The sequence below is a fragment of the Pseudophryne corroboree genome, chromosome 2, assembly GCF_028390025.1.
Source record: "Pseudophryne corroboree isolate aPseCor3 chromosome 2, aPseCor3.hap2, whole genome shotgun sequence".
Lineage (NCBI taxonomy): Eukaryota > Metazoa > Chordata > Amphibia > Anura > Myobatrachidae > Pseudophryne > Pseudophryne corroboree.
The window spans coordinates 403,695,081-403,717,270 of record NC_086445.1 but is presented as its reverse complement, the minus strand read 5'-3'; the positions used below and the strand labels follow the sequence as shown (position 1 = coordinate 403,717,270).

At 42.4% G+C, this 22,190-nt stretch overlaps 1 protein-coding gene across 1 annotated transcript; it reads left to right on the top strand.

The window, feature by feature from the left end:
- The first annotated feature begins 16,283 nt into the window (after positions 1-16,283).
- Positions 16,284-21,767, top strand: POU3F3 (POU class 3 homeobox 3). The gene has a single exon (XM_063953422.1). It carries the CDS (start codon positions 16,979-16,981, stop codon positions 18,326-18,328), a length of 1,350 nt encoding a protein of 449 aa, XP_063809492.1. The 5' UTR covers positions 16,284-16,978; the 3' UTR covers positions 18,329-21,767.
- Positions 21,768-22,190: the final 423 nt, after the last annotated feature.

Genomic DNA, 22,190 nt, shown 5'->3' with positions numbered 1-22,190 from the left:
CCTAGTCACTTCTTTGCCATCACCCACTACCATCCCCATCACCCATTGCCTCCCCCTGCCAACCAATGCCTCATGCTGTCACCCTTGGTCTCTCCCTAGTCATCCTCTGCCATCCCCCTGTTTTCCCCTGCCATCCTCATCACCCAGTACCTCTTCCTGTATATCTGCCTCCCTGCTACCTAATGCCTCCATCTGTCTCTCCCTAGTTACCCTTTGCCTTTCCCTAGTCACTATCTGCCTCTCCCTAGTAAACCACTGCCTCTCCTTAGTCACCCACCGCCATACACTGCTGCCCACTGCCACCCCCTATCACCCACTGCCACCATCTACCTCCCACTGTCACCCTTTGCCCCCTCTGCCTATCCCTAGTCACCATCTGCAACCCTCTGTCTCACTCTGCCATCCCTCTGTCAATATCTGCCATCCCCATCACCCTCTGCCTCAACCTGTCACCCACTATCTCTCGCTAGTCACCTACCTCTCCCCACCACCCTCTGTATCTCACTGCCAGCCACTCCCTCAACCTCTCTCCCACTGCCACCCTCTGCCTCTCCTTGCCATCCACTGCCTCTCCCTGTCATCCACTGCCATCCGCATGAACCATGCCTCCCCTGACAACCTATGCCTCCTCGTCACCCACTGCTATTCCTCTGTGACCCTCTGCATTCTCCTGTCCCCCACTGCCATCCTCATTGCCCTCTGCCTCCACATCATCCTATGCCTACCTCTGCATTTCCCTAGTCACTCACTGTCTCTCCCTACATCCCCCTGCATCTCTCTGCCAGCCACTGCTAAACATCTCTTCCACTGCCACCCTCTGTCTCTTCCCACCACTCACTGCCTCTGCCTGTTATCCACTGCCTCCCCAGTCTCCTGCTGCCTCTCCTTGCAACTCTTTGCTCTACATCACCCTCTACCTCATCTGTCATCCATTGCCTACACCCTGTCACCCACTGCCTCCTACTGTCTCCCTACCACCCCCAAAGCCTTCACAGCAGAACTAAACTTTACATTTACATGAACATATTAAAAAAACAAAAGCAGGGCAGGAACACTGAAAGGAGCTCATCCCTGTAATTATGTAAGAAATTAAGTGATTGCATGAGCAGTCAATTCACTTATGTTTGGTGCCTCTGCAATGCATTCTGTGGTACCTTTCAGGGGTCCTGTAATAATGTTTATTGTCTGACAGGGTCCCAGAGCACAATAGTTTGAGGACCCCTGTACTAAGGGAAGGGTTATAGTTAGGCTAGAGGGGTGGAGCAGTATATACTGCTGAAAACTTGATGAGTATTGATCAGTGATGTGCGGACAAGGTAGGCATGTAAGGCACTGCCTCACCTGTCATACTCCAGTATACTCCTGTGGCGAGGGCAGACTCCAGAGCCTGCACTCCAGCCACTGAATGATGTGGCTGCAGAATAGAGCACTATAGTTGCTCGCCAATTTCCTGGTGCAGGAATCTGGCCAAGTGTCAAAAGCTTTGTTCCCTTTCTTTGGCTGTGATGGCACCAGGATCATGAGTCCGAACCGTAGCCAGGAGTTTTAGAGCCCTGGGTTGTGCCTGCGGTCCCCTGTTATATATTAAACTTGTACCCCCTGTCCCCCCATATATAATGCTTTTTAAAACGTGTGCTTCCTTTATATAGTATACTTTTTTAAATTATGCCCTCTGCCATCCCTTATGTATTTATTTAACTTATGCCCCTTGCCCCCCCCCCCCCTTACATAATACATGTATTGAAGTTGTAACATCACTCCACCACCTACCTTGCTCTTCTGCTGTCTTGTCCCATTCATTATGTGCTGACAGACAGGATGAATGGTGAAGAAGGTCAAGTGCTGCCAGAGCCAGCAACATAGACAACAAGTGAAGGATGCACTCTGCACTTTTGGTTCCGGTAGTCATTTCAAGGCCAGGCAGTGCAAGGGAGAAAGATGACAGAGTGGCTCAGTCAGACTGTGCGGACTGGAGAGGGAAGATGCATCTCTGCAAAATCCCTGACATATCTGACTGCTATTACAGTCACTGACACGGCTGTAAAAGCCACACATGAGCTGCCCCAGCAACCACATAAAACACAACAAAGAGGACCGTGATGTAAAGGTGATCCAGCCCTGGCTTGGTCTGGCTGTACAGCCCAGACGGAAGTACACCGCATTCCCGGCGAACCAACCCGCTCTGTATCTGTGACAGAAACAAGCACTTTGGTGTCTATTCATGAAGCAGAGTGAAATAGAGTGGAGAAATGTGCCAGTGGAGAAGTTGCCCATGGCAACCAATCAGCTTTTAAGTAACATTTGTCAAGTGCATTCGATAAAATTATACGTAGCAGCTGATTGGTTGCCATGGGCAACTTCTCCACTGGCCCACTTCTCCACTCTTTTCACTGCTTCATGAACAGACCCTTTTATTTTTTATCATTAATCTCTGATAGAACACTCCTAAGTACCCAATATGACTGTAAAGCCACAGCTTTCCCAGTTACTTCCGCCCTTCTACTGACAGAATAGGGACATGAGTATTGTTCAATATGGGAAGGACCAGCAATGGGTTTATCATCAAAGTACCCTTTTATCAAATTGCAGCTCCCACTTGATGCCAGCACCGGGCTCAGGTACTATGCCAGCTCCGGGCAGAACTGTTCTGTCAGCTCCGGACAGGATGTATATGCCTACCATGGGCAGCTCCAGTTAATGATAAAATACATTTGCTTTAACAGACATTCCTGAGAGAAATCCATATTATTTATTGGTCATCAGGCATTATGGCTAAAATATTTCTCATTCCCTCTGAAAAATACTTTTCACATATAAGGAAGTAGTGGACATTCATATAGTCTTTGCCAAGACTTCTTATGTCCATTTTAACAATGTATGAAGAAGTAACAGTGCATCAGCCAGAGAGACTGAGACTGCGTTCTCCATTCCTCAGCACTGAGAAATAATATCTGCCTCATGGCCAGATGTACTATGCCTTGAAAAGTGATAAATTGCATGGTGACAAAGTACCAACCAATCAGCTCCTAACTGTCGTTTTTCAAGGCTTAGTACATCTGGATATCAAGTATAAGCATTTTAAATATATCCCATTAAAACAAGTTGAGAAAGGTACCGATATAAAAATAAACTAATCTTTCATCCTAGATTTCATTTACGTGTTACCCATGCAGGGCCGGATCTACCATTAGGCAGCTTTAGGCAGCCGCCTAGGGTGCCAGTATCTGGAAGGGGAAGGTTTGCCCGGAGTCTGCTTATACAAAATTAAGGATAACTCTGAGTAAACAGGCAGCTGCTGTGGGTTGGGGGAGGGAGGGGGGTGTAGGCTGAAGGTTTCCTGGGGTGCTGAGAAACCTTGAACCGGCCCTGTACCCATGGTCACTCTTTGTGTCCTTCATCCTTCACATCATTGCAGAAATATAGGCCCCAATATCCATCATGGACTGCTAAAGTAAATGAATTATATCAGTAATTTAAAAAAAAAAATCAGTTAGCAAGGTATGCGGTCAATTTGCCGGCTGCTGGGACCCCGGTGGTCAGGATACTAATGTCAAAATCCCGACACCCAGAGAAATGCCGGCAGTCGAAATCTCGACCGCCGCCTGGAATCCCCACTTGGGTGGTGATCCATGCCACCACCCAATGGGGAATAGATTAGTGTGGCGACCGAAGGCCCACTGCGCTTGCTGCCGGTATTCCAGCTGTCGGGATTCCAGAGTCGGTCTGCTGACCGCCGGGATCCCGACAGCTGGAATATCATTCTGATACCATTGGCAACTCAGGTTTAGGCATTAATGGACTTTTACTAAATCAGAACTTGGCAATGCTATTGAGTTGACTCCCAGATACTACTGCTAGTTTCCACAAAGCAACTTTTCTCCAAATGCCTACTATTATGTGGGCCGATCCTCTCTGCCAAAGAAAACAAAGATGGTAAACCAGAAAGGGTAAAAGAAAAAAAATGCTTTGATATGTCGTAGTCCACTCAGCACCAGTGCAAGACAGTGACACCATGCAGTGTGATTTTATTCAGTTCTCAGTGCGGTGACAAGAAGTACCGAAACACTAAAACAGATCTAACAAACCCTAATACAGCCTGTCATGGAAACCCACAATTCTGCCGGATAAAGTAGGGGAAATTGATTTGTTCAAAATATATAAAATAAATAAATATACAGTATATTAAAAGAAATAGAAGCCAATGGCCCTCATTTCGAGTTGATCGCTAGCTACTGTTGTTCGCTGCGTAGCGATCATTTAAAAAAAGGGCAAAACTATGCATGTATATGGGGGGTCATTCCGAGTTGTTCGCTCGTTGCCGATTTATTTTCGCTAAACTGCGATTAGTCGCTTACTGCGCATGCGCTTAGTTATTTTACACAAAAGTTAGGTATTTTACTCACGGCATAACGAAGCTTTTTCATCGTTCTGCTGATCGGTGAGTGATTGACAGGAAGTGGGTGTTTCTGGGCGGAAACTGACCGTTTTCTGGGAGTGTGCGGAAAAAAACGCTGGCGTTTCAGGGAAAAACGTGGGAGTGTCTGGAGAAACGGGGGAGTGTCTGGCCGAACGCTGGGTGTGTTTGTGATGTCAAACCAGGAACGAAACTGACTGAACTGATCGCAATGTAGGAGTAAGTCTGGAGCTACTCAGAAACTGCTAAGAATTTTCTATTCACAATTCTGCTAATCTTTCGTTCGCAATTCTGCTAAGCTAAGATACACTCCCAGGGGGCGGCGGCTTAGCATGTGCAATGCTGCTAAAAGCAGCTAGCGAGCGATCAACTCGGAATGAGGGCCATGAGCCGCAATGTGCACATGTAAGGGTACAAAGAGCATTGTTGTTTTAGCGACGATTCCATTCACACAGCCGATCGCAAGGAGATTGACAGGAAGTGGGAGTTTATGGGTGTCAACTGACCATTTTCTAGGAGTGTTTGGAAAAACACAGGCGTGTCCAGGCGTTTGCAGGGCAGGTATCTGACGCCAATTCTGGGACCTTCTTCGCAGAAATCATTGCACAGAATAAGTAACTACAGGGCTGGTCTTGTTTTGCACAAAATGTTTTTGTACCACTCGGCTGCACAGACGTTCACGCTCTTGCAAAGTGAAAATACACACCCCTGTGGGTGGCGACTATGCATTTGCACGGCTGCTAAAAGTAGCTAGCGAGCGATCAACTCGGAATGAGGGCCCATGTTTGTTAAAGAGCAGTAAACTTACAATACCATCTGCCTTATGCAAAACACTTGTTATCAGTATTTATGCAAAATAACCAGTAATTATAAAAAATGAAGATATTTTGAAGGGGAAAATGGGTGTCTGGATAAAACTTACTTTTAAGTAGCCTGGGTGATAACTAAGAATAAATATCACTTTAGTATATCATGTCTATATACAGTACGAAATATGTGATGTACTAGCAGGAAGCAGAAAGATTTCCATATACATTGTATTTATGAATGTTAAAGCAGCCTCTGTAACTGGCATTACCTTGTCATACACTATAGTAGTAAACTAAGGCGCAAAGGTGACCATCTATTCCACTGTGTTTATTCAGATTAAATATGTTTGGACTCCAGATGAATTCAATACATATTCACATCACCACTATGCTATTTTTTTTTAGCAAAAATAAAAAGCTTACTTGGAACATGTTTTCCTATATAGTATGTACTTAGAGGTGAAATTAAATTTATGTGGCATATGTATGCAATATAAGAAGATTTAATAGAACATTCCACACATATTGTTTTTCCAAAATTGGTATGCCTCCATTCATAATACGGTTTGCAAATTGTTGTTCATTTTTCTTCTGTATTTGAGTGATAGAATAAGCATATACTAAATATCATTGTAACTTATCTACTTGTGAGCTGGCGCTTTCAGCTGGCATATCAGTTCAGTTTGAAAATGTAGTAGTCTGCACTCTCATATCCCCCCTTTCCCCTACTCACTAGAATAGAACTGTTCTTTCTATACCAATGTCACAGTACTCTGCATTACTATTGTAGAGAAGCTGGGAAAGTTGAAAACAATGTAAGGGAGTGGGTGCTTTGGGGAGAGTAGTTAACTCTTATTATTATTATTATTATTATTATTATTATTATTATTATTATTATTATATTTTATTTATATGGTACGACAAGGCATCCACAGGGCCATTAACCATGTTTTATATATTAATCTTAATAACAATTGTGAGTGAGTGAGTGAGTGAGTGAGTGAGTGAGTGAGTGAGTGAGTGAGAGTAAATGAATGAATAATGAATGAATTATAAATATCTCCTAATAGACTACCACAATATAAGATTCTCTGAAATGCTTTCACTTACATCTTAATTCTAACTAGATTGATGCAGGTTTTGGAATACTGTGTATAGAAAGTGATACTAGTTACTGTATCTTGTGTTTTATATTCCTATCATGTCATACACTAGTACTGTATGTATGATTATTACATTTAGGAAGTTTAATGTGAACCAAAACTAATACTGCATTGTATAGCTGAGGATTCTGAAAGGAGACTTGCAAATGGTTATATAAAAACATATATACTCCAGGTTCTCAGCCAAATACTAACATATTGACAAACAATTACTAGGTACCTATTTGCCTTAGGGGTCCATACCATGTACTGCCAGTAAGCTGTGTTCCTTGTCTGCAGTCTAAGTGCTCCTGTTACACCACAGAAATTCTACCTCTAGTTTTTGTTCGTTTGGCACTGGGGGTTTTTTTTTTTTTTTTTTGTATGTTTTATAGCAATCCATTATGTATTCTGCATGCACTCCAACCAAGAGTTCTCTCCAAATCTGTGTCAGTGGATTCCCAAGTAGTGATGTGTCAGACTGAGAAAGTAACTTCAGTGCCAGATTCTTTTATCCCTTACTTATTGTGTGCCTTCCAGCATTAAACTGCTAAGCTCCGGTACATTTCCAAGACTCCACAGCTTCCTCTAATTAGAGAAAATAGAAGGTAAAGAATCCTGCCCTCACATGTGTGATGTGCTCAGCCCACATCCAGTACCCTCTAACCCACCCTGATACCGTGGAGTGGGGACGTGCTTTGCTTTGCGCTAAATTAATTTACAGGTCTGAGTAGTCATCTGAAACTGATACTTTAGAAAAAAATAAAATGTATGTAATATTTTGTGTGTTGTTCTATAGCAACAGTACGAAATGCCATGTTCATTTTTTTTATTATTATTTTTTTAAGAATCTGGTTGTGCTGAAGAACCATATAAAGAGGAGTACTCCCCTTATTTATTTATTTATTTATTTATTTATTTATTTATTTAGTTTTGGTGTTACTTTTTAAATGTGTGTCTGAGCCAAGCCACAAGTTTACTGTATGCCTATGTGCAGCCTACTCAAATCATTTGGGATCATGATGCTATAAATCCTCTAGTCTGTGTAGTATTCTGTATTCCGATTGTAGAATGTATTATTATATTCTGTATTGTATTCTGTATTCCGATTATAGAATGTATTTTATATATTTTTCCCAATCTCATCACAATTGTAAGTAAACACAGTTACTGTTACCAAAAGGTGGAAGAGGGAATTAGCACAGTTCTAAATATGTGAGGGTTTTAGTGGGCGCCGCAGATTACTTTTGGCGATCCAATTTTATCAGGATTTATGGTCATTTGTGCTGCTCCTCCCCAGGGAAATAATGCTTTGATGAATGTAATCCCAGGCTGGGGTCTGCCACATGCCCCTCTCCCCGGGAAGACAAAGAGCAGTCACTGCTCACCCTGCACCCACATTCTGCACGGATGAGGGAGCCCATTGGCAGTGTATTACATAGATAAAGCACGCTGCAGCGCTATACTGTACTAACTGCTCCCCTCTTACATGTACTGCACTGAATACATCAGCCCCATCACTCTACCACCCAGCTAAGCAGTGCAATTGCAGCCATTTCCCTGGAGCAGGGTTGTCTTTCTTTATATAACTACGGGTTTCACCAGGTTGGTAAAATTGAAATATACCGCAAATACTATATACAGATATTTAGCATGAAAATTCCGGCCGAGTTCTATCCGGCCTTATTATGATATGTATGGAGTATGGGTTGTCCATTCCCGTCTGCCCTCTCCTGCCAACACACACACACACACACACACACTCCCTTGCTAGCCATTGAGATATAAAATCAGCCATGGGAAGCTGTAGACTCTTTATTTGAGATCTCTTTGTTCCTCTTGGCAGGCCAGGTCGCTGGATGCTCTTCTCATTGAAATCCTCCAGCAGCAGAATACACAGTGCTAAGACTTGACTATTAAGCTCACTCGCCCACTCTGAGCTTTGTCAATGGTTAGTTCTCTGTACACACAAACACATCCATGAAGTTAGTGAGATGTCCCAAGAAAAGGGTGTAGCCTGGGAGCAAGGGTCATGACATGTGGAAAATAAATCATTTCTGTGAGAACGAGCCGAAAATGCCTGATCGAGTAATTTATTCTGCCAGTTGTTGCCTGTTCATTTATGTGTTATTACTGTATACTCTTATCTATCAATCTATCTATATATCTATCGCAAAACCCTTTAATATGTCTCTGAATGATCAGCAGAGTTTGTGTGTACATATATGGAAAGTCCATTAGCTACCGTTCAGTTACATCCATGTAACAATCTACAGTACATGTATGTTTTATAGGTAAGATAGACTGTAATGTGATTCTTTAAGACATGTAACTGATGTAAGTTCAGTAAATACAGAACCTTTATCACGCCTGCAGTTGGAGTTACTCTGTAGCCAGCAAATTCATTATAATATGCAGTGTAGTGAGGAAGGCGTTAGAAGCAATGTATTCACTCCTCCAGGGAGAAAGTCTATTAATCGTGTGTGGAGAGGCTAGGCTCCAATCAATCATTATGTGTGTACTGTGACTGGCTTTCCTGGGTGTCTCTTACCATGGTCAAGTCCATAAGCAGAAAATACATATGTGCATGTTTGGATTGCCCTTTACAGCCATACTTATTGTGTAACCTATATCAACTTCTGAAAATGCTTACACTGCAAATGCACAAGAATTCTAAATATTGCAAAATACAGCACTGTTATGACATTCCTATGTCTGAAAAGAGTAATAATTGTGCTTTTACTATACTGTTGTGTGTGTACAATAAAATGAGTGTTGAATAAAAAAGTATAAAAAATATCTCCAGATTGGCCCACTGCAGTTTACAAAATCATGAAGATTATTAATAATAATAATAATAATAATATACAGAGGAGAGACCATGAGGCTCAACGATATTGCTCACCACAGATTTTGTATTGAGGCACGACTGTTTTTATAGCTTTATCATCATCCACTAATGTAATGAGGCACCAGTGCATCACCTTTAACACAACGTACTGCACTGAGGCACCACTGTTTAATGCTATATAGTTCCTGCTAAACAAAATGAATGTGTGTGTGTGTGTGTGTGTGTGTGTGTGTGTGTGTGTGTGTGTGTGTGTGTGTGTGTGTGTGTGTGTGTGTGTGTGTGTGTGTGTTAGTATATCATCCACTACACAGTAATCATATGTACAATAATTCCTCACAACACAGTTCTGATGGTATCACCGACAAAGTGCAGTAGGACTGTAAGTGTGACCCCCTTTGCAGACACACACACACACCTTCCTTCCCAAACACTCCCCACCACACACACAACCTCCTGACTACCTACACACACACACACACACACACACACAAACACGCACACACACACACGCACACCTGTCTCTTGGGAGGTATTTCGTTACAAATGACGGGCCAGCACTGCAAAATTTGACACTGTTTCCTTTCCAGCTATACATAATCAGCCCGAGATTGCATGAATACTGCATTTAGCACAAATGTAATCGCTGTTGGGGGTTTTTTTTTATGTCAATGAACCTTGTGAACTAACCAATAACAGAATATATTACACGTCTTCAGATGAGACAATAACACCTAACCCATCCTGCCTATCTAGCCCGGTATCCTTCTGGTAATGGCTCTTCATGTATCTGGTACTGAGGCAGGAGCCAATTCTTGCCTTGAGTCAAAAGATGACAGCTTTCCACTTAACCACCAATTGTCACCTTATAGGTCACCTGCTTTTTTCTGATAAATATGTGTCACATAGCTTAGATATTGCTGTTTTACATTAGAGACACACGGAACCAAAAGGAAGCCCATTTAATAAATGTCACATCTTCACATCAACTAAAGATAATTAATTTTACTAGCTCTCACCAAACCATATACAACTCATCAGATACACTGTACTTTGTAATTATCAACTGATGACTGTTGTCTGAGATACCACTATTGGTCTATGGAAGCATTCTCTAAAGATACTCTTCGGTTATCACCCACTAGAAGTGATCCAATAATAACTCACGAGATACACTGAAGAGGGACACCACTGTTTCTCTCATTGTAACTCACTGTACTAAACACTGAAGTAAGGCACAGTTATTGCTTACCAGACCACCAATGAAACTGAAGCATCCATCGTGCCATGCATAACAAGCTGTCGTACGGTTTAGAGGTGTGTGTGTGTGTGTGTGTGTGTGTGTGTGTGTGTGTGTGTGTGTGTGTGTGTGTGTGTGTGTGTGTGTGTGTCATGTATTGTTTTAGCATAACATAATAAAGAGCTTGAACTACATGTTCTGTGGAAGTTGCAAATGTGCATGCAAATAGAGGCCATTACTAAATCTGCAGTTTACAAGAATAGTTTATTTGGGAATTCTAACACTGAAGAGAAAAAAAATGTGCACGCTTGGTTGCATGAAATATGACTATTTGCGTCATTAATACTCTGATCATATGACTGGGGGGAACCGGGATGTACACCACACTGCGCTCTCATTTTCCTCCTCTGTCCTGGCGCAAACTAATGGGATATATCAGCACATAACTTTTTTACAGTATAAATTGGATGGAATTAAATGGAATGTAAAATATTGAAAATTCCTGGATTACATGATTACATCTACATGCGTTATTTCAGCACGATTTTTGTCCGTCTAATGTGTTAATTGTATTTCTAGACAAAGTATAACTTGTATCTGCAGTAGCCCTACAATACATACACTTCTGATATGCTCAATATAAGTCTAAATAAAAGAAGATGATAATGATCTATGTACATAATATAAAAAAACAGTTGAGTATAACTGTAGACTGCTTTAATAAATTAATTGGAAAGTTTATACATATTGATATCATGTAAACACTGATATTTTCTAAAAAATCATATTATTTAGCGTATGTCAAAATACTAGATTATTGTTAATTAACTGTGAGTATAATAAATAAAAAGCACACTGTAAACCTTTGTACGTAATATGTCAGTGTTACTTAGGTGACATGGCACGAGATGATGTCATGAGTTATAGGAAACATTTCTGAAAGATGTTAGTATAGCCGATAACAAAGTTTCTCTACTTTTTATAACTTTTACTCACTCAAGAGAACCTGAATTATCCATCTGAACATACTTTACACTGAAAACGTATTTTATTCGATATAATATGGGATGATCAATTTGCATATGTAATAATACTTGTGGGATTTCGAACTCCAAACACGAACTGTGTGTTGCAAATAGTTTTCACAGGACAGTATTACAACAATAGTACACTTTAAAATGTTTAAAATATATATTTTTTTCCGAATGGAGATTAACATTTTCAGATTAATACATTGGGTTAAATGTTAATAATTTGGAGATAATGTTTTTAAAATACTAATGCAAAATATTTATTCGGTGTACTTTCTCAATGTACGATAACTAATGACCAGTTCCATTATCCCGAATGTCAACATGTTTATTTCCTATGGTGATGAATAAGGTCTTATTATCAACTAGAATTGGCATTTAGCGTGATTCCAATGTCAGTTATATAACAGAGATAGTAAGCTGTTTCCTGTAAAATACATTCCCGATATATCTGACCGAGCACAAAATAAATCCCACAAAGCAAGTCGATTGGCAGCGAATAAGTACACATATATTTAGAATTTACAAACCAGGTGTTTTATGGAATGGGAAATATATTTTACAAATGAAAAAGCCATTTCATACTAATTTATACTAATCTATATATTCCAGGAAGGGGTTAAATGTAGCAAAAGAAAAAAACCTGAAAAAAATAATAGAGCTTCCCCCAGCAACTTAACAATAAGTGAATAATAAATTTTCTGCCTGTGCACTCAGCAGCTGCGCCCCCTGCCGGACAGTATATATCACCAGTACTTAAAGAGCACTTAAAAAGTTTATTTTGCTCAGCAAGCCGTACCATATAAAATTAAAGACAACCAATAAAATTACTTGGTGCGTTTTAAATGTAAGAAATCTAACACAAAATTAAGCTGGTTCCAACAAGTTAAAAGGATCTGCAGTGTGCTCACTGTAGCTGGTTCAAAGCTGAGCTCTTTTATCTAAAGCCCAGTGCACAAACATATAGCTTAATGTGGCTAGTGTTCCTCCTTTTCTTTTCCTCTCTATGGCAACCGGAACGCTCTGCTCAGAAATGTTCCCTGTCAGGGAAACAAATGATGTTCAGGGAGCTGCTGTATCTGGCATCTGTTGCAATGGGGCACAGAGAGTTAATCTCTCTTAAAGAAATCCTCTGAGTGTGCATGCAAGTGGTGCAAGAGAAGGGATTATAATGTCCCCAATATCCTTCTTTTTTGTTTTGTTTTTGTTTTTTGGGGGGGGGGGTTTGGCAACGCAACGTCAACCATAAAACTTAAAATAAAAACTATGTGGACAAAACGTAGTATAAAGTACTTCCTGGGAAGCTTGATGTAAATATAAAATTAACCAAAGTCAACAGGTTCACTGACCATTGTCACATACTGAGTAGAAATAAAAAGCACAAGAATAAAAGTAATGGATCCTCATAAGTCACGAGTGTGGTTAAACGTCCAGGGCTAGCTACCTATAGTTTATCTGACCTATGCCCACCTGAAATGATCTGATGTGTAGAAAGGCCTTTCCAGTATATGTATATGTATATGTATATATATATATATATATATACACACACACACACACACACACACACACACACACACACACACACACAACGAGCAACATGTAACCTTCTTTCTAGAGCCCCCTCCTTCTGGCCTTTTTCCCCTGTACATTTTGACGTTTTCCTGAGACCCCCCCTCAATAGTATGAGATGAATCCCAGTCCTGTATCACCTTACTAGATAGTATACCAATTTCCACCCAGAGCATTTAGCAATGTCACTATAAACATTCTTTCACAATCGTTTTGTTAGACGACGACCGTTCATCCCCCCCTCCACATGAGCAGATTTGAGTCAGGGGTCCCAACAGCCACAATACCCCAACACTGGAGACAAGCTAACACATCTCTCTGTTTCCCAATAAATACACAGTATGGATGCTACACTTCTGTTCTCTTATATAATAACTCATTCCATTACCCGCCGAGAAGACGTGAATAAATGACTTAAATCATATCAATGAAAACACTGCCCTTGAATAGTAAGTATCCTTTATAAAGAATAAAAAAAATCTCTATATATGATCTATTTAAAGGAAAAAAAAATACTGGAATATTACAGCAAAACATTACAAACAGTATGGATTTTTCTCTCTAAAACACACACACAGAGAAATGAAATTATACTTACCAACCAAATCCCTGTGGACAAGTAAGAATCAATAAATCAAAATATATATTTTTGTTGTGTAATGGGAGACAGTGGGATAGGAAGGCAATACTGGGAACTCCGCCGAAGCCAGCCTGCTCAGGTCCCCCTTTACACTGACTCCTCTAAGACAAGCTCTCCACTAGTCTATTATTTTCACCAAAATATATGAAAATTTATGCAAATGAAAATCAGCACTAACTGTTCTCCCCTTGTTATACTTTAGGTTGTTGTTTTTTTCTGTTGTTTTTTTTTTTTTTTTTTTCTCCAGACAAAACAATCGAATTGTATAAAAAAGGGGGGTGGGTAGGAGAGGAGGGCTTAAAAAAAAAAAAAAAAAACTTCTTCACCCAAACAAGTATATATTTGTGGTTGCAGGATGCATCCTTATATTTTGCTGTGTTATATGTATATTTCTCCCCTCCTGATTATCTTGGAGGTGGAAAGTAGATCTGTTTTCTAAGGAGCTATCACGTTGCATCGGGCCACCTGAGACGCCTTTTGAAAGCTTGTACTGTGAAATTCATAGCAGTAATTTAGACAAAATCCTCACTGTATATTAATGAAAGCCGGCCCCATGGCACGGTTCCTATCCTCCCCATTCAGTGTAAACAAAACCACGAGACTCGCTCGCTTTTTTGAGCCGGATCCAAGCAAAATCGGCTGGAAAGGAAAACATGGGGCTCTGGCAGCGACTGTGTAACCGCCTGCACCTGGAGATCGCGGCTCTATTCAATGCGATCTGTGTTACATCTCCTCTGCTGGAGCCCTGGCAGGACACGGGGGAACAAAAACTCGTTGTGTGCAGATTTCATGTGAAAATTGCGCTTTACGTGTGTTGGAACTTTCAGGCGGGCTTTATTTTTTTTATTATTTTTTTTTATTTTATTTTATTATTACGTTGTGTTCTTTGTTTTATGTGATGGGGCAACGGAGGGGAGTTGGGACGGGGGGTGGGGGGGTCCTATTATAAACGTGGACCTAGCTGGAGCTTCTCCTATATGCAGCATGGTATGTGCCCCACCGCAGTTATTGCTCCACTCACCCATAACAGACTGTAGAGTAGCTGACGGGATGGTGATGTAAAGTCAGCTCAGCCACACACACACATATACTGCGGGGGACGGGGAGGGGCATGAAGATGCTGCAAGGATAATTATGGGATATTCTAAAACATAAAGCAAATACATGCACTGGCAGTGACATATACTAATGCACAGCACAGTGACATATACACAGTGAAATATGCACAGCAGTAGAGAACATGTATGTATGTATGTATGTATATATATATACATATAGACACACACACACACACACACACACACACACACACACACAAAACAAACATATATACATGTGTGTGCTGTACATCTGTACATAGACATATACTAATGCACAGCACAGTGACATATACACAGTGAAATATGCACAGCAGTAGAGAACATGTATGTATGTATATGTATATATATATATATACACACACACACACACACACACACACACAACAAACATATATACATGTGTGTGCTGTACATCTGTACATAGACATATACTAATGCACAGCACAGTGACATATACACAGTGAAATATGCACAGCAGTAGAGAACGTGTGTGTGTGTGTGTGTGTGTGTGTGTGTGTGTGTGTGTGTGTGTGTACGTACACACACACACAGATATATATATATATATATATATATATACACATGTGTGTGCTGTACATCTGTACATACACATATATTTGAATTTTGAACACAGCAAACTGTGCTTGTTGATGGGATGTTCCCATTATGTGTAAAGTTGCAGACCCCAAGGCCCATCACACATTGTATATTCTAGTAGGATGCTCATTCAGGGAAAGTTTGGATGCGTCCGAGCACAACAGTCTGGGATCAGGTCCCTCAGGAGAGCTCAGTTCTCCTTGTTTTGGTTGCCACTCTCCCTTTCTGTTCCTTGGATCAGTGAGGTTGCCTGTGCTATGTTTCCGCCTGGTTGCATCCACCTCTCCCCAACCTTTTAACTCTTTCAAGTAGTATGTCAATAGGAAACTGCTTAATATAACAGACAAATAAATATATGCTGGGAATTGCAGGATGTATCCAATGTGAAATTGCATGTTACAGCTCAGCAGTGTCTGAGCAGTCACTTTCAGTGCCAGTGCTTTGGGCTTTGGTATGTTAATGGTCTTACTAAGATCGGATCAATACAAAATTGGGCTTCTGACACATGGTATAGATAACAGCAAAATGTATGATACCTGTTTTTATTGGTTATCTGGTGTCACTTCAATACAGCAGGGCCAACCGTGCAGCTGCAACTCTGCCTTGTACCCACCATATATGATAGGAAGGTACAGGTGGTACTATGTGCAGAAGTGCTAATGTACAGAGAATGTATTTGGTGTTATTAGTGTAACATGCATTTGTTTCCTGTGATGACATTTCCCTGTCTCCTTGGCTTGCAGCTGGAAGTGACTGGGTGTTATTGGCTGATGGGGGACACACCAGTGTATATAAGTCTGTGTATGTTGAGGGGTCCAGATTCCCAGCTTTGCCTAAATTAAAAGGCAGCCAATCGGAACGGCCGGAAGGAAGGGGGGGCGCGTCCTGAGCCAGTCAGTGCCGAGGTGTCAGTCAGCCAGCGTGCAGCCAATCAGCGGGGGCCCTGCGCTCGGCTTCCTCGTATTTGGGATAGTGGGGTGGTGTGCGCGCTGCGTGCAGGGGAGACATTCTCCAGTCCCCGCTCAGTGAGGGAGGGACACACGCAGCTGTCAGAGGGAGACAGAGGGGGACACTGCATCCCAGCCCGGCCAACTTCCACAGGAGTTCCCTGTACACAGCTGAGCCATGCCCAGGCACTGAGCGGCCCCAGGGGGTAAGAGGATGTACCAGGCACCGGAGCACCGGCTCTTTCCCAGAGGGGACCCGCGCTTCTAGCAGAGTAACTTTGTGTGATGCCTCAGCCCTGGAAGTTTGGGACCTATAGAGCGAACTTGTGAGCGACCTGCCCGCACCCTGCCACTTACATGCCCGGGAGAGAGGGCGCCCACAGGTGACTGCTGCCGGGGGACTAGCACTGTGCTGCCGGATCCGGGGACTCGGGGGCTGGGGGCTGGTTCTCTGTCAGTAGCAGCCGCTAACAGGTGAGCTGAGTGCTGCGGGGTGGAGGGTGGAAGCCCTCAGCTGGAGACACTGGGCTTATCCTCCAAGGACGAAAGTGCATCTCAAGGGGGAGCCGTACACAGGCTGCGGGGGAGGAGAAGAGGAACCCCCAAACCTGTGGATTGCAGCGGGCAGGGGGGAAGCAATGGCCACGGCTGCTTCTAACCCCTATCTCCCCAGCAGCAGCATCCTCTCCCCGGGCTCCATAGTGCACTCCGACTCCGGGGGAGGAGGGGGGATGCAGCCTGGCAGCGCCGCAGTCACCTCGGTGTCAGGCGGCTACCGGGGGGACCCCACGGTGAAGATGGTGCAGAGTGACTTCATGCAGGGGGCTATGGCTGCCAGCAACGGGGGGCACATGCTGAGCCACGCACACCAGTGGGTGACGGCGCTCCCACACGCAGCAGCGGCGGCAGCAGCAGCAGCGGCAGAGGCAGGCTCTCCTTGGTCCAGCAGCCCAGTAGGGATGAGCGGCAGCCCGCAGCACCCGCAGCAGCAGGACGTGAAGGGGGGAGCTGGGAGGGACGAGCTGCATCCGGTGGCCGCCCTGCATCACCGACCGCCTCACCTCGGACCTCTCCAAGGACACCCCGGTGGCTGGGGCGCTGCAGCCGCATCCCACATCCAGTCCATGACGGGAAGCTCCCAGCAGCAGCAACAGCAGCAACAGCAGCAGCAGCAGCAGCAGCAGCAGCAGCAGCAACAGGCTCTGCTCTATTCCCAATCCGGGGCTTTCACTGTGAACGGTATGCTGAGCCCTCCCCCGGGGAGCCAGAGCCTGGTGCACCCGGGCCTTGTCAGGGGAGACACACCGGAGCTGGGGGAACACCCCGGGCACCATCACCATCACCACCACCAGCAGCACCAGCAACACCACCAGCAACAGCAGCAGCAGCACCATGGGGGCAACAGCCACGACCCCCACTCAGACGAGGACACCCCGACCTCCGATGACCTGGAGCAATTTGCCAAACAGTTCAAGCAGCGCAGGATAAAGCTGGGCTTCACCCAGGCGGATGTGGGCCTGGCCCTGGGCACCCTCTATGGCAACGTCTTCTCCCAGACCACCATCTGCAGGTTTGAGGCGCTGCAGCTCAGCTTCAAGAACATGTGCAAGCTGAAGCCCCTACTCAACAAGTGGCTGGAGGAGGCCGACTCCTCCACTGGCAGCCCGACCAGCATCGACAAAATCGCCGCCCAGGGCAGGAAGAGGAAGAAGAGGACCTCCATAGAGGTCAGTGTGAAGGGGGCACTGGAGAGCCACTTCCTAAAGTGCCCTAAACCCTCGGCGCAGGAGATCACCAACTTGGCGGACAGTCTGCAGCTGGAGAAGGAGGTGGTCAGGGTCTGGTTCTGCAACCGAAGGCAGAAGGAGAAGAGGATGACCCCGCCAGGGATCCAGCAACAGACGCCAGATGATGTCTACTCCCAGGTGGGCACCGTGGGGGCTGACACACCGCCCCCTCACCACGGGATGCAGACTAGTGTGCAATGACTGGAGTGGGCACCCAGCAGCTGCCTGAGCAGTGAGGCCACGGGAGAAATCCATCATACACAACCACACTCACCCAGACTGCTCTTTTTTTATAAATAGACACATAAATATATATACAGACAGACACGGATAAACACTCACTGATACAGGGCAATTCGAGCAATTACATTGATATTGTGGCACCTGGGTGGACAAGCCAAGTGCACCAAACTGCAGATATTTCTTTTTAATATATATTATATTTTTAATATTGTTTTTATTTGCCTTAGGACTCCTATCCAGTTTCAGAAATGAGAAACTCCTATGTCACCTTACTATAGATCACTGTCCAACTAGGATCCAGTCGGGTTTGCCCACATCGCCACCACAACAACAAATAATAACATCGGGTGACTGAAGGGTTGTTTTGTTCTTTTTATTTTTGTTTTTTGTTGTTGTTGTTTTTTTTAACTCAAGAAAAGGTTTATGTCCTCTGCCCGTGATTTTATGAAAAGGAAAAAAATAACTATTCGGTTGCTGCCTAGAACTTGCTGTATCCATTAGCCTTATATACATGGCTAGTAGTCATAACATTGCAAGAAGATATATTCAGGAACAGAATGTGTTCATGCCCACCAAGCCAAGCAATGAAATATGCACATAGCACTACAAGTGACTTTACAGAAGCAAATAAATACATTGGAATACATTTATCCCGACCAAACAAGCAGGGCACAAACAAACATAGGATAGACGGTCAGCTTCCTGAACTTTATGCTCCAGTTCCTACCAGCCACAAGTGTACAGAGGGGAATCATTTTAAGATGTCAAAGCAAATCCTATTTTTCTCGTGGCTCTTTCTAAACATTTTGAACCCCATCGTTTTGACCCTTGAGATGTTTTTTTATTATAATTAAAGTGAATCCCAATAAACTCTAAAAGAAAAAAAAGGATTTAATAAGTATATTAAAAGAAGATTCTGATCCTCTGTATCTGCACTTACCCCAAACTACACCTATAGAAATCCGTTGCCAACCGTGAGGATTAGATCACTCGATACTGCGATTTCCAAGCAGTGTTTTTGGTAGGTTTTAAAAAAAAAAAAGACTTAAAAGAAAAGACAGAACTAAAAAAAAAAAATTAGATCAATAGCTGATCTAAAAAAAATTGCTTTATATTTTCATCAAATGACTTCTTTTAATATTTTATTCAGAATACCTATGAACTGCTGCAGAACGGTAATTTATTTTTCCCCAAAATCTTGTATTACGTGTTGTTTTTTTATTTTATTTTTTTGGTTGTTTTGTTTTTCAGACGAGCACAAATCATAATTGAAAAAGAAATATGGACAGGTTTTAATGGTCTCTTTTGATGTGATCATTTGATTGTAATTTAATTTTAGTAGTGGTTCCGTAAGAGATGATTGAGAAAATAAATTTGTTAGAATGATAAAGATCTGTGTGTGTGATGCATATAAAAACAAACTTGATGTGGCAAAATGATTACAAAGAGGGCAGGTCCTTTAAATGTTGTTGTTGTTGTTCTTTTTTCCAAAAATATTGACACTGTGTATGAGACTTTACCATCACTAACCGTCATTTAAGTTGTATTTAAGTCACTGTCAGTCTTTGTTGTCTCCCGTAACTTCATCATAGTGTCAATGCCCTTTTAATTATAAATAATGTTATATTTAATGGTGTATCTCAATGAAATATGCCTTAGGACTGTTTACCGTTACTTTGTGCTTTTCATAACTATGGTCACCATAGCATGTCTCACCAAACACCCATCTCAGCAAGGCAAGATTATTTTGTGGGTTACTGTAAACATTATGTTAAATTAATCAACATGCAACACTCAGGTCTGTATTTTTTTAAATTCCTCCTTCCACGTTGCCGCAGAAATAATGTCATATATTTACTGGGAAGTAGGTCATTAAAATTGGGTTATATTGTAGTGTAACATCAATTTTCCGGGGATTGTGCCAAGCATTACCCCTTTTCCGATTGTGTGTAGTGGATTGTTTTCCTGCGCCTAGAATAAACCAATTGCACTGCTCTCTTATATTTATCTATGTCATTACATCATATACATCTGATCCATCTTGAAATAACTATTTTACTACAATCTGCGGCACCTAGGCCTGTGTTGTGTGTTGCCCATACATGCTGTATGCGTGCTGCTTTTTTGCCATGTTACATTATTGCATTAAACAGTCTTTTCCTCCGTGCAGTAAAGCCACATACAACCTCCCCTTGCAGGCCTCATGTCATTGGTGGCAGTCGCATACAGATAGATCTCATTGTTCTGAGAAGCTTTATTTTATCTCTCAGGGTGACAGTAAAATCCCAATTTCTAAACTCCGTGGGGATCTTCATGCATAGAAATGGACATGACTATGATAATAATACTAGTGGACTGCATTAGTGCAGTAGTGCTTTATGTTTGTGTCTGCTGGCGGTTTAGGAAAAGCGTACATTTTTATTTCAGTTTTAGTTTAACTTATTTTATTTTATTTTTTATTCTGACTAGGGTTAACCCCTGTGTAAGTTTCCCAGTTGTCTGACTGTTAGGATGTGCTCCATATGTACACGTGGGCTCCAATCCTATTTTTCACACATGAACAGTGGAGGTTTATTGAGACAGGGAGTCGCTTTATTTGAATGACTTACAAGCATTAATGACTGGACCCAGATAGGCACCATGGCTGTCTCTTTTGGCCTGACATTGTTGTGTGCTGAAGGATTTGTGAATCACACCAGCATGCATTGTGCTGTGACTGTAATGTGGTGCTTCCAGCAGAATCACTCTGGAGGTTATTCTGCTCTTTTGCCAATGATTTCTGCAATAAGGTCACACTATCCTTTGTATTGGTTTTGTATAGTGAAAAGGGCAGGGAGCTGGGAGTACAAACAAATGATGGATATAGTGGTATGTGGCGATTTCTGTAGTTGCTCCCATCATGGTTCTGTAATAGACAATAGATTGCTTCTTCTGTTGATGTTATTTTGGCTCTGCCAGTATAGCAGTCAGGTGCCTGGCAGTGTATTGTAGAGACAGTGAGTCCCATTTCTTCCTTCCCATCTCTATGCATACATAGCCCATGTGTTCTGCTTATATTTGAAAGAGACCTTTCTTTCTATGTGATGGATGTAAGTGAAGATCAGCGGGCTAGGTGGTATATCTCCCCATGATGTGCTGTGATAAGTCTCTCTCCTCCACCCCCTCCCCCAGCTCCACACTATATATGTCTGATAATGAATGATTTGTAATGACAACTGTAGAGATTCCTCTACCAATTTATTGTCTACAGTTTTACCAACAACTGTAACATGATTTCATATTACTTTTTATTTTATTTTATTTACATTTGTTTTGTTCCCTTAAATTATATATTTGTAACCTATTTATCTTGTTAAAACATTTTGGTTGTATTTATCCGTTTATTTTCATAATAAAATAGCCCTTTCGAGGTAAATGAAATGAACCACCGGGCACGTTTGTTGTTCTTTGACGCAGGCAGGGCCTGGCAGAGTAACCATGATGTGATGCTTGCTACAGAGTACTGTATATATTATTATTTATGACCACACGTGCTTAGAAATACAGAATGCTTCTTGTTTCCAATGAGAACCGGCGCTAAGCAGCTATGTTTTCATAAGGAGACCACGTGCCATGGTCTATAAGATTTATTAAATGATATATAAACCGGTTAGCAACATGTTACACTAAAACTCATGCATTGCACATGTAAACATGCGTGTGTGGGAGATAATCAATAGTGGAGTAAGGAGATGGATATAGATCTAAGCGATGGCTCGTAGGGAGTGAAATGCAGCAGTCAGTTGATGGATTAAGGTATTCATCTTGCTGTAAATGATGG